We start from the raw sequence: 11,771 nt of genomic DNA on the forward strand, positions 1-11,771 counted from the left end.
GCAAAATACAAGCAAGAAAGAAGTACATTTAGCCAATGAATGTAGGCAACACAAACACACTAACTTTAGTGACATTTAAAGCACACTGCTGAATTACATGTGGGCATCTTACCTCGTTTACTTATACTTGATTCAATCTTTGACTCGATTTTACACGAAACAAAACATCCCTCTTAACTCGAGGTCCACCTGCTAGCTTTTTCAAGAGCTTTCAACCATATCTCAAGGGGGTCACAGTCTTCATTAACAGATGGAGTCTGTCCAGTTTGGTGACCTGGAGATGATGTTCACGGTTTTAAATTCTTCACCTAAAGTAGAGATGGAACCTTCACATTCAACACATTTAGTCTTTCTCCCAGAATTTTATTTCTTGAGTCAGGGTGGAAACAGCACAAAAACCATCATACTCTGCACTGACATCCAAGATAATAATAATCTATGTATACTTGTGTAGGATATCAGGAGTCTGCAATCTGCCATCAGTGTACAGCACTGATACTGCCACAGCATGACTCAGTCTCCATGCTTTTTAGTCCAGTGGGACTGTACAAACAACAACATGGATGACTGGATGATCACTGACTGGACCATGCTGAGGCAGCTGGTGTACACTCATCACAGAATGCCAGTGTAGTAATTTTCATTCTACAATAAATATGATATCCAAACAATGACATGGTTAAAATCTGAAACATATCAAAGTATATTCAGTATATCAGAAGGGGATGACACTGACACCAGAGGAAATGTGTTTGGTTTGAAATAAAAGCTGCATCGGCAAACCCAAATCCAACCCTGAAGCACACCCACAGCTGACTGTCTTCTTACAGTATGTACAGTATGGACGTATGTGTGTCAGAGGTTATTCTGGTATGTGCTAACTGTACACTGTGTGTGTGTGTGTCTATCGGTAGAGGTAATCAGCTTGTATGTTGGCAGCTATCTCTGCCTCCCACTTGTCTCCATTGTTGAGGAGCTTCTCCTTGTTGTAGAGCAGTTCTTCATGGGTTTCAGTGGAAAACTCAAAGTTAGGACCCTGAATAAAGAAGGAAAGAGAGAGAGGATGGAGAGGGGAATGTAAGCGAGAAAGAAGGGGTCAGAGTAAGTTCACCAAATGGCCTTTTCTATGACATGAACTTAATAAGCTGTAACTTAACACATACATACGCCATTTCGTCTAATATTTGGGTTGCCTGGTCTCCTTGTGTAATAATGCTTGTATAACCTCAACCCTGTTATGCATAATCAGGTTAAAGACATTTCATTTTTTTCACGACAACCTGGGCTTTCAGGATATGTATGCTGCAGAGATGTCACATGAATGTAGAAATTGTGATATGACTATAAAGAAAAACTAAACGGAAACAAGTCTCACAGCGATGTATTGAAATCACACAGAACAATAATGAACACGACTTTTGCCTTTTGAAAATTGTTCTTTCAAGTCTCAGGGGAAACATAAAAATAAACACTGTAACTAACAACAAATACAAAACTGTTAAGATATTTTTCCTAGAAAAGTCCACACGGTTTCAGCCAAAGAGTTAGTTGTGCCATCTCCAATGAATTTCCTGTCTGCTGTGAGACAGAGAGCTGCCAGGGCAGCCTCTGACCCCCTGACCTGCCAGTCAGCATTCAAGGCCCTCCTGCTTGTATCAGGTTACGGTTATCTATTGGCTGAGCGGGATGCCTTTCTCCTGACATCACTTCCTTGTCAATAAGCCAAATAGAATAGAAATAGAAATAGAATAGAATGCACTACATACTCATTATGTGTACTATTGTTCAACATTTGTGTGAATAAACAGCAGCTCACTTTTTGTAGCTGGATGCTGGATACACTTTGTGGAACCGGATTGTTCTTCTCTTCCCTGAAGTCAATGACCACGAGTGAATAGAATACAGGATAAGCGCTACTAAACCATTGCAACTCAAATGGTGTAATTTTGCCAACTAACTTATAACACGAATAACGTTACTGCTGCCAAAATATCGTTTAAAAAAAATCTTTAAATACCTTTGTAACGCCAGTGGTTATGTCAAAGCAAGCGACTTTTTAGCATTAAATACCTCAGCTAAGTGTATTCGACCGGTCTTTCTGAGTAGGCATGACTTGGTGTGTTTTTCAGGGGCCGATTTAGACCAACTGCCATGCTTCGCTCATTTGCAAGCCAAGATGTCTCTCTCTCATGGGCGGGCCAAATTCTCTGGGCGGGCAAAGCAGAGAAAGGGGAGGTAACCTTCCTCCTTATGACATCATAAAGGGAAGATTCCAGATCAGCCCATCTGAGCTTTCATTTTCTCAAAGGCAGAGCAGGATACCCAGGGCTCGGTTTATACCTATCGTCATTTCTAGCCACTGGGGGACCATAGGCAGGCTGGTGGAATTCATATTAATGTTAAAAAGTGACATTTTCATACCATGGGACCTTTAAAGTGAGGAATGAAAGAGAGGCATTATCAGCAAAATGTACTTACATTTACTTAACGTCTGTTCAAGGTGGAGCTTTCAACTCTAATATAATGCTGGATAGTTCAATGAATAATAATGCATCGTATTTTAATTGTTGTATTTTGTGAATGCCAGCAATATACAATTGAGAAGCATATTTGAAGTGCTTTGGGAGGCATCTGTAAGTTATTTCAATGAGTTAGAATAGCAACATATTTAAAAAAATAAATCATATCTAAACATCATCAGAAATGTTTAGCTGTTTGGGGCCCTTTTAGTTGGGGGTAAAGCCTGTCGGTGTTTTTTTTTTTTTTTTTGAGTATTTTACCGGTGTTCTGACCGTGTGTCAAGCAATCGGCCCGTTCCCAACAGGCATGTTTTAAACAAGCACTGCACCAGTTGAAAAAAACTGACATTGCAATAAATCTTTTCCTGCGATATATATTGCGATATAAAAAATAGCCTACAGGAAGTTTCCCCCTCTAGGGGCGTCCAGAGGCATGCTCTCCTGAAGAAAAAAACCTTTTATTGCGCACCCCAAAATGTGGTAGCTCTTGTGCCATTTGTCCCCTTTTTGATTTGTTTTGCAACAAACTGCAGTTGGGTGATGGGGGAACTAAGCTTTCTGAAGCACTGAACCGGCAGTTGTGCAGTGTTTGATCAGGATTTGGTGGATAAATGTTAGACCATGTTGAAACAAAAAAATGGAAAGTTGGAAAACAATGGGACCATTTAAAGAACTTACTGACAAAAATGCGATATGGCATCAAAAACTGAATTTACTGTATATCTACACGTTAAGCACCTGCAGACACCCTGTATGTCAGACATCATCAGGATCATACACGCACCTCTACAATGGCGTCCACAGGACAAGCCTCCTGACAAAAGCCGCAGTAGATGCATTTGGTCATGTCGATGTCGTAGCGAGTCGTCCTCCTGCTGCCGTCAGCACGGGTCTCTGCTTCGATGGTGATGGCCTGGACACACATTGTTGGGAGATGAAGAGACACACTGACACAGTCCTCTGATCTGCTATCTGGCATTGAGATGGAATATAAATGCCTATATGTATTCAGAAATGACAAATTTATATATAATCATACATTTCATGCTTTACGCACAGTAAAGTGGTTTTGTCTTGTCTAGACATGATGCAATCAAGCCGTGCACACACGTGTGTGTGTGTGTGTGTGTGTGTGTGTGTGTGTGTGTGTGTGTGTGTGTACCTGCGCAGGGCAGATAGCTTCACACAGCTTGCAAGCGATGCAGCGCTCCTCTCCTGAAGGATACCTGGTGTAACATAATTACAAAGACTTCAGTCACCTTTAACCGATATACTAATGGCGTTTTTTCATTCCGTGGTACCTGCTCGGCTCGCCTCTACTCTACTTTTTTGGTTTTCCATTATGAAAAAAAGTCCCTGGTACCTGCCAACAGGTACTTCTTTTAGTATCACCTCCGTCTAGGTCCCAAGCGAGCTGAGGCTTTTATTAAATAGTTTAGCCAGCTGTGTTTTTTTTGCTGCCTCCAACTTTTTTTGAAACTAAATTTGTCTTCTGGCTGTGGCAAACAGCCACATGCTGAGAATCAAAAACATCACACCTTCGACGTTCTGTGTGTCGCGTTAGGTCACGGCAGTTTCCAGCGGCGCCGCTATGACGAGCAGCCACGCTCGCCTCACGCATGAGGCGGTACTAAATCTGCGAAGAAAAACGGAGGACGGGGCACCGCGACCAAGTCGAGTAGAGCTGGTACTAGCAGTGGGTAAGCACCATAAGATACTTCAATAGTTTATTCCACATGTAGATTTTAGGGTGCTTTCAGACTGAGAGGTTAACGCTTGGGACTGGTGGCCACAGGTGCACGTTTATTAGAACTGCAGCCTCCCTCTACTTGGCACGGCTGCCGTGTTTATAATTGTGAACAATGGAGACGGCGGCAGCAACCGCTTGCTGACTAAAATCCCCTTCAAGTCAAGTACAAAATTGTGCTAGTACTGTTATCGGAACATTTTTGAAACTTTTCAGAAGTGTCTGTAAAACATTAATAGGGGAGTTTGTCACCCACTTAGTTTCCAAGCCATTCCTCTTTTAATGAAAAAGAAGCAGTGAGTGAAAGCATAAGGGTCAAAAAGGAAATGGTTCATACCTCATCTGAAATCAAAAGTCATACTATCATTTGAGACATGGAGATAACATTGTCAGACAGTCTCTCCTACAGAGAATAGTGTTTTTAACACTAAAAGTAACAAATAGTTGGTGTGAACAATGAAAAAAGAGAGAACTTTAAACTCGACCTATTTTCTCACCTCCACACAACTGACCTATCACAGCATGATCACTGTGGGTTTCTGTACAAGCACAGTACCCCCCCCAACCTGACAGTGGAAATATAAAATGCCAGTTGATTTTGTGATTTACCGGCCAAGCTGAGTTTCCGTTGTCCAGTAATAACGGTCATTGAATGAAAAAAAAATGATGAGGACCGAAAATTCTAATTGTCTCCTGTCAGAATGACCGGGGGAAATAATTCCCTCTGCACAATTTGAATTGTGTTAAAAGATGTTACAGTCATTTTCATATCTTTCATTCTATTAATAACTGTAATGTCAAAAACAATGAACAATCATATTTTTTAATTTAGAAATGACTGTAGCGTACGCGATAAAGGGAAAACCGTTATGTCGCGTTCTCGCTCTGATTGAATTCAGAAGACTACCGTAGATTTACAACAAACGGTGACAAGCAAGTGGGAAGTCAAAGCCCAAGCCCTGGCGAAACAGGGAAATATTGTGAATGACTTTATAAAATCAAGCAGCGGCCAGGCTAACGTAAATGAAGCCAAGAAATTGTCAGCGAGGATGAGTCGGCACCAGCTACAGCCCGTCTCATTAACGTTAACAACACAGACGCACATATGATTACAGCCGTCCACGGTTATGGAGGATTGACTTTGTCAACAGCAGTTCTTATTGGAATTACGGTGAAATCTATCCGGAGTGGGTCAAACTGGCCAAAGTAGAATGCGTAAAACCCGCCTCCAGTGTGCCAGCAGAGAGAGACTTCTCCCTGCAGAACTGCATCAAAACAGCGCAGCGGCGTCAGGCAGAGGCTTATGCGCATCGCGAGTTGCAGAGAAACACTTGTTTACAATTATTTAGATTCTAATCGGCACTTGATCATTTTATGAGCCAGTCTGTTTGTACTGTAGTTTGTATTGTTTTATTTCCTCAGCCTAGCGAATGGAAAATAGCCCTATTTTAATTCAGATCGGCACAATTATGTGCATTGATTTAATTCTTTTGACCTCTGTGCCTGTAGCAAGTAGCCTACATTTCAAAATTGTATAAATCTACATCCCTTAAAAATAAGTAAAGTAAAAATGAAACCTTACAGGTCACATGACCCGTGTTTCTAGCGGAAACTCGGGGGCGAAGCATGTGACTTAAATTAAAATATATATATATATTTTATTAAAAATTTGAAATCAGTGAGTCACACTACTATCTCCTCGGGTTAGTCCCTACAATGACTCAATATTTAGAGAGCATAATTTTTTGTGCGTTTTCTTATTTCATTATGTGGCTTTATATATGTTAATGTAGAGCTTAGTGTATTTTTCAATGTGGGGTTAATTACTGTGATTTGTAGTAAAAAGTAAATACGTATGTGGAAAAATGTTATAAAAAAGATAAAATAAAATAGAGAGCATTGTTTCGTATTGCAAAACAGAATATAATGAATTAGACTTTTTCTAAACTGATACTGTTTTTAATCAATTTGATTAACATTACAATGCATGGTATTTATTTATTTATATATAAACTCCTGTGACCCACAATCCACTGAGTGGTTGATACAGTAAGTGGTTGTCCTCACCTGCGTAGTGCATGTTCTCCTCTGAAGCGAGGCGACAGCGGCCCCTTCTCAAATGGGTAGTTGATGGTGGCGGGCTCTCTGAACAGGTAGCTCATTGTCATGCCCAGACCTGACATCACAACACAATCATTCATTCATGTTTAATTAGTTCTCAAACATCGTACAGATCACATGGAGAAGAGTAGATAAACCACCTCCAGTGGTTTTTTTTATATGAGCGATGTTCAGCTGACCTCTGAAGAGCTCTGTCCAGAGCAGCGTCTGAGCAGCTCGGTCTGTGATGGACTTCATATCTGTGGGGATCTCTTGGGCATTCACATATTCTGCACACAAAAACACAAGGCGAGAGGCACAAATGGAAAGAAAGCCCCGAGCTTCATAATGCTTGATTCTCCCATCACTACCAAAGATTAATAATTAGATTAAGATTAGTAATCTCAATTTCTGGTACAGGCCCCTGAAAGCCCTTCAAGGAGACACACGACAACAATACAACAAAATGAGTGTCGTTTATGCGTTGTAGTGGTACTTACTGAATCCTTCCCTTTGTGCGGACACACTGAAGGACCTCACTAGATTCTGGCTGGCCACAATAGTGCCTGAAAGGAAAGATAAATGAATAAGTGCATTGTTATTAAGATACTACATCCCAATAACTATACAACTGAACAATACTACACAGGTATCTGATATGGGCTTAAAGGGTAACTACCGTTTTTTCAACCTGTCTAAAGGCGCTGACACACAGAGCAGATAATCGGCCATCGGACAGTCTGGCGAGGTCAGTGACTTGAGTCTGTTCGGTGTGTTCCGTGCCGTCGTCCGTCTGAGGGGCCGTCGTCCTTCATTTTGGCCGATTTGACATGTATAATTGGCAATACAGATTAGCGCCGCCTGCTGTTATGGAGACGTATTACGTCTCGTCGCTTTGGTGTGTTCCGAGGCACTTTTTGGACCAACTCGGGGACACTGATCAGTCCAATTGCCTTTTCTGCCGATGGTCGGCCGTCTGGTCTGTGAGTCTGCGGCGTAATAGACTGATATGACCAAAAAAAAAAAATGAATTTGGTCCAGCATTGAGCGAGATCGCAATGACTGGCCAGCACAAACCGAGCTACAACGTAACCTAATGGGGCAATTGTGGAGCCTTGCTTTTTGTCCAATAAAAGTGATTTTTTTGTTGTTGCTACTGACAGGCTCAGATTGTTACTAAAAGTGTCTGACAACATTATCAATCTCAGGACGTGACTTTTTGTCCGAAGACAGCGGTGTGGAGAGTGAAACGCAAGACGATAGAAAGGTAGTCTGGTGTTACGGAGTAGGCTACAGAAATGATAGGCTCCTGTTATCTAAAAGATTTTCAATGTAATGCCTCAATATTTAAAATGATTTCGACAATGTGTCAGTTGCACTAAAATGACTAGTATTTTGTAAGAGGAACTGGATGTTTCTGTTCCTTTGGGTGATTTAATCTTACCTGGCTTTGACACGGAGTACAGCAAACGCAATGTTGCAGCCATCATGTCTTAGAAGCTGAAACCAAACAGGATAGAACTTTGAGAAACTGTTCAAAAACAGTGACTGTATCAAAACGTCATAGTATATTTATTATCTGACGCAAAAATGAGTCTCTATTAGTAAGCAGTACATGGTTGTAAATAAACTGTCCCTATCTACTCCCAGTACCATAATCTAAATAGTGCAAGGTTGATTCTGACAAATACTAATCGGTGACATTGCGACTTTTTAACCCTATTGCGAACTCTTTACGTTACTGTAACGTTAAATTCTGAGGTTAAACCAGGTGTCGTCCCCAAAAGTGATCGTCTACCAAAAGGTGCCATCTGTGGGAGAGCCCTGTGCCCTACATCTGGGGTCTTCAACATCTTTTAGGCCAGGGACCCCTTAGCTGAAAGAGAGACCGAGTAGGGACCCCCTACCACATATATTGTATACAATTGAGTTGCATATGAAACTGGGCAGAATGGATGAAAAGAAATGGATATTATTTATACATCATGTTTTTAAATGTTGAACAATACACCTGGAAGGCACAGTGACTCCTTAAGCTTAACTGTATGGCTACCATAGTTACCTATAGTAAGCTTATCTTCAATGTGTAAATCATTTTTTTCCCCACAAATAGGTCAATTTAACCGTGGTAAAGTTGGTTTTATATTGGACATTGGATATTCGACACATTAGAGAAATCTATTATTTGGCTTGCCATTTTGACCTATTCATGTCAAAACACTTTTGCTGAACTCAGCTAACTTCCCTACACATTGCACAAAGCTTCTTTTTTCAAAAAAAACATCCTTTGATTTTATAGATATTTAATGTAAAAAAATGCTATAAATCTATTATGCGGCTTGACCTCTTGACCTATTCATGTCAAACCACTTTCGGTGAACTCAGCTAACTCCCCTACACATTGCACAAAGCTTACTTTAAAAAAAAAAAAAAACATCCTTTGATTTTTTAAAATATTTTCTTATTATTTTATTTTATTTTATTTTTGTAGACCCAATTTGACTCATGCAGAAGATGGTTCCAAGATCTCTGCACGCCAGCAACCGGAATGGTACATGTTCCAGAAGAATTGTTTCAATGTACACTGTGTGAAAAACAATAAAGAACTAGAACTGCAAGCAGTTATGACAGGGTCGTGAGTAGCCCCCGACGACCCGGGGAGCACACGAAAGTGGGACCCAAAGCGTAACGGTGAGGAGGCAAACGTCAGAAAATATCGACATGTGTGAGCCGCAAGGTCTGTGGTACGTTGCCGTTGCAAATGTCCCATTAACACTGATTGAGTAGAAGGGCCGAAACTGGTCTACGTTGGCTACAGCACCCCTTGATGGCCGATCTTCTTAAAATGTGTGGGGGACCCCCAGAGGGTCATGGCAAACTAGGATCTAAAGTTTCGTGTTGGTAGCATTTATTTTGGTTGAGAAATGTCAAAGTTGGTGTTTTCATAGTTACCTACACAAATTTGTTTGTGCGTAATTTGCGCAATTTTTGTCTAATAAAAATTCTATAAAATTAAAGGATGGGTTTTTTGGGGGTGAGCTGAGTTCATCAGAAGTATTTTGACACGAATAGGTCAAAATGGCAAGCCGCATAATAGATTTTTCGAATGTGTCGAATATCCAATGTCCAATATAAAACCAACTTTACCATGGTGCCAATTTATCTTTGCTATTAAAATGCTGCATTCATATTAATGTATATTTTCAGACTTATTTATTTTATTTAAGAAAGTCATTTTTTTTTTTTACATAATTTGGCAGCCCCCCCTGCGCTAACTCTGAGGACAACCTAGGGGTCCCGGACCGTGTTGAAGATCTCTGCCCTAGATTATAACCATTAGGGTTGGGCATCGAGAACCGATTCCTACTTGGAATCGTTTCAAAAATTATGATTCCATCGGAATCGTTTCTTTATTGGAATAGTTTGGAATCGTTTAGAGGATTTGGTTTCAAATCCGATCATCGCTTCCCAATTTAACATGCGCAAGTTTTGGTTTCCGTAGCGGCCAGGTGTTTGTTGTATTGCAGCCTTGGAGCACAGTAAGCAGCGCTCTAGTGTGGCTTTATTTTACGTTGAAAAAGCTGTAAAACTGCAAACCACCATTGACTCAAAATAAAACTCGGAACTGGAATCGGAATCAGAATCCTTAAAATATAAACGATGCCCAGCTTTAATAACCATTCCAGTGATTGCAGCTTCTACCATGTCATTGAAAAGTTGTTTTTAAAAATGCCTCAAAATTACTTGATTTGATTCCTGAGGCTTAGCCATAGCCAACCGCGAACTTTTTACCTGCCGAAATACCTTGAATGGGCCAATACAACCAGTAACACGCTTTCCAAGTGCGCTGCGGACATATTTAAACTGGGCGATACAGCTTATCAGGCTGCGCACCTTCCCACGGACAGCAATCCGTTTTTGGCGGATGGTCACTATTTGGCACGACACCTGTCCGCACCGCAAAAACAACAATCACTGAATACTGATAAACATTGCTTGTTCTGCACGATTATGTAATGTTAGTTTCTCAGCTGCTGACGCTAGCCTTATCTGACTTAATGTTACAAAGTCATACAACGTTACTGAAGCACATCAAACTAACTTAACTTTGATCTGAACTCTTTAACCGTGAATTTCTGACCTAAGCTAATATGACGCCAGCACTTAACGTCACTCACTTAGGTAGCACAAAATGCCCTCGCGACCACTTGACTTCGCAGCACGTCACTACTGTTCTGTAATCTGTACACAATACATGGTAGTTGAATTTGCCTTTAATTTGTGAAAAGTAAAGGCAGGTCGCTAAGCTAAGATAGCATTAGCATTGATTAGTAGCCAGGTTAGAGCACATACTGTCAAGGACTTTCGCACTGAGGTCGCGTAAGGTGAATTAAGGGTGATTCTAATTCTTTCAAGGTCAGGTATAAATAATAATAATAAAGTAACTATTTGATGTGACGTGACGGAGCTATGTAATATTTTATGAATTTAAATGGTTTTAAACTCACCGAAACGTCGCTATTTGGCCTTCTGAACCAGAACAGCGGACGGTTTTGCGGAACGGACAGTGCGTGTGAAGGGAAGTTAACCAACGTGATAGCGTCATGAGCGTATTGTTCTTCTTTTTGCTGATTTTACAAACAGCAGCTTGCATCCTGTTGCATTACTGCCATCTTATGGATTAAGCTAAGTCATACAGTGTCCAGTAATCACAGTTTCGGTTTTCCTCATCAGTCTTGGGGCACTTTCTGAACAGGCCAAAAATAAAGAGTTGACTATTTCTATGAAGCAAGGCTTAACATCTCTTATTCTTAAACCAACAAAGATCTTATATATATCTTGATTCACTTGATTCAGACTACAAACTACGTGCTGCACTGTATGATAAAAGATTACAATTTTGTTTAGGAGAAATTATTTCTGCAACACAGTCAGGGTTTATGAAAGGTCGGCGCATTTCTAATATCCGACTTGCTAAAATTTTAGATTCCCCAAAATTATTTTGTGACATGATGTTATTTTTGGACTTTTACAAAGCTTTCGCCGTAATTTGTTTATATTCAATTGCAAAGGTGTAGGTATTAAAATGAAAACGAAAACTTAAATAGTATAAATTTAGCAGAGATTTAGCAGAGGTGAAAGAAGGGACTGGAGAGGTACACACCTTCTATGTCTGTAAAGGGTGGGTACCCATAGAACCAATTTTCATTCAGATACATTGAGGTGAAAGGTCAAGGGACCCCTTTGTCATATAATTACTTGTTCCTTCACCCTTCATCTGTTGCACCACCACCTCTCATTTCATTTCAACATTTCCTTTGCCTTCTCCATCTGCACTTCAGTATTACATGTGTACAAGTTTCAATATCCCAAAACTTGCGCACATTTTACTTCTCCAACTTGCT

General features: G+C 40.5%; 1 protein-coding gene across 3 annotated transcripts; it reads right to left on the reverse strand.

Moving 5' to 3' along the window:
- Positions 1 to 342: 342 nt before the first annotated feature.
- Positions 343 to 10,965, reverse strand: ndufs8a (NADH:ubiquinone oxidoreductase core subunit S8a). Of its 3 annotated transcripts, none has more exons than XM_078267126.1 (9): positions 10,875 to 10,926; positions 10,171 to 10,314; positions 7,811 to 7,866; positions 6,867 to 6,932; positions 6,567 to 6,656; positions 6,334 to 6,442; positions 3,682 to 3,745; positions 3,304 to 3,432; positions 343 to 1,036 (listed from the first exon to the last, which is right to left on the reverse strand). In XM_078267126.1, the coding sequence occupies exons 3-9, from the start codon at positions 7,854 to 7,856 to the stop codon at positions 905 to 907; spliced, it is 636 nt and encodes a 211-aa protein (XP_078123252.1). In that variant the 5' UTR covers positions 7,857 to 7,866; positions 10,171 to 10,314; positions 10,875 to 10,926; the 3' UTR covers positions 343 to 904. The 3 variants fall into 3 exon arrangements, with proteins under 3 accessions (XP_078123252.1, XP_078123243.1, XP_078123233.1); XM_078267117.1 differs by having other exon boundaries at positions 10,159 to 10,314; XM_078267107.1 differs by lacking the exon at positions 10,171 to 10,314 and having other exon boundaries at positions 10,875 to 10,965.
- Between the last annotated feature and the right edge of the window lie 806 nt (positions 10,966 to 11,771).

The sequence above is a fragment of the Sander vitreus genome, chromosome 2 (assembly GCF_031162955.1).
Source record: "Sander vitreus isolate 19-12246 chromosome 2, sanVit1, whole genome shotgun sequence".
Lineage (NCBI taxonomy): Eukaryota > Metazoa > Chordata > Actinopteri > Perciformes > Percidae > Sander > Sander vitreus.

What these genes read in the sequence shown, in the direction of transcription:
- ndufs8a (XM_078267107.1), bottom strand. Translation starts at nt 7,856, where the DNA reads ATGATGGCTGCAACATTGCGTTTGCTGTACTCCGTGTCAAAGCCAG. An exon ending in GTACTCCGTGTCAAAGCCAG is followed by an intron (nt 6,933 to 7,810) that starts GTAAGATTAAAT and finishes CTTTCCTTTCAG; the next exon opens with GCACTATTGTGGCCAGCCAG. An exon ending in CTGGACAGAGCTCTTCAGAG is followed by an intron (nt 6,443 to 6,566) that starts GTCAGCTGAACA and finishes TTGTGATGTCAG; the next exon opens with GTCTGGGCATGACAATGAGC.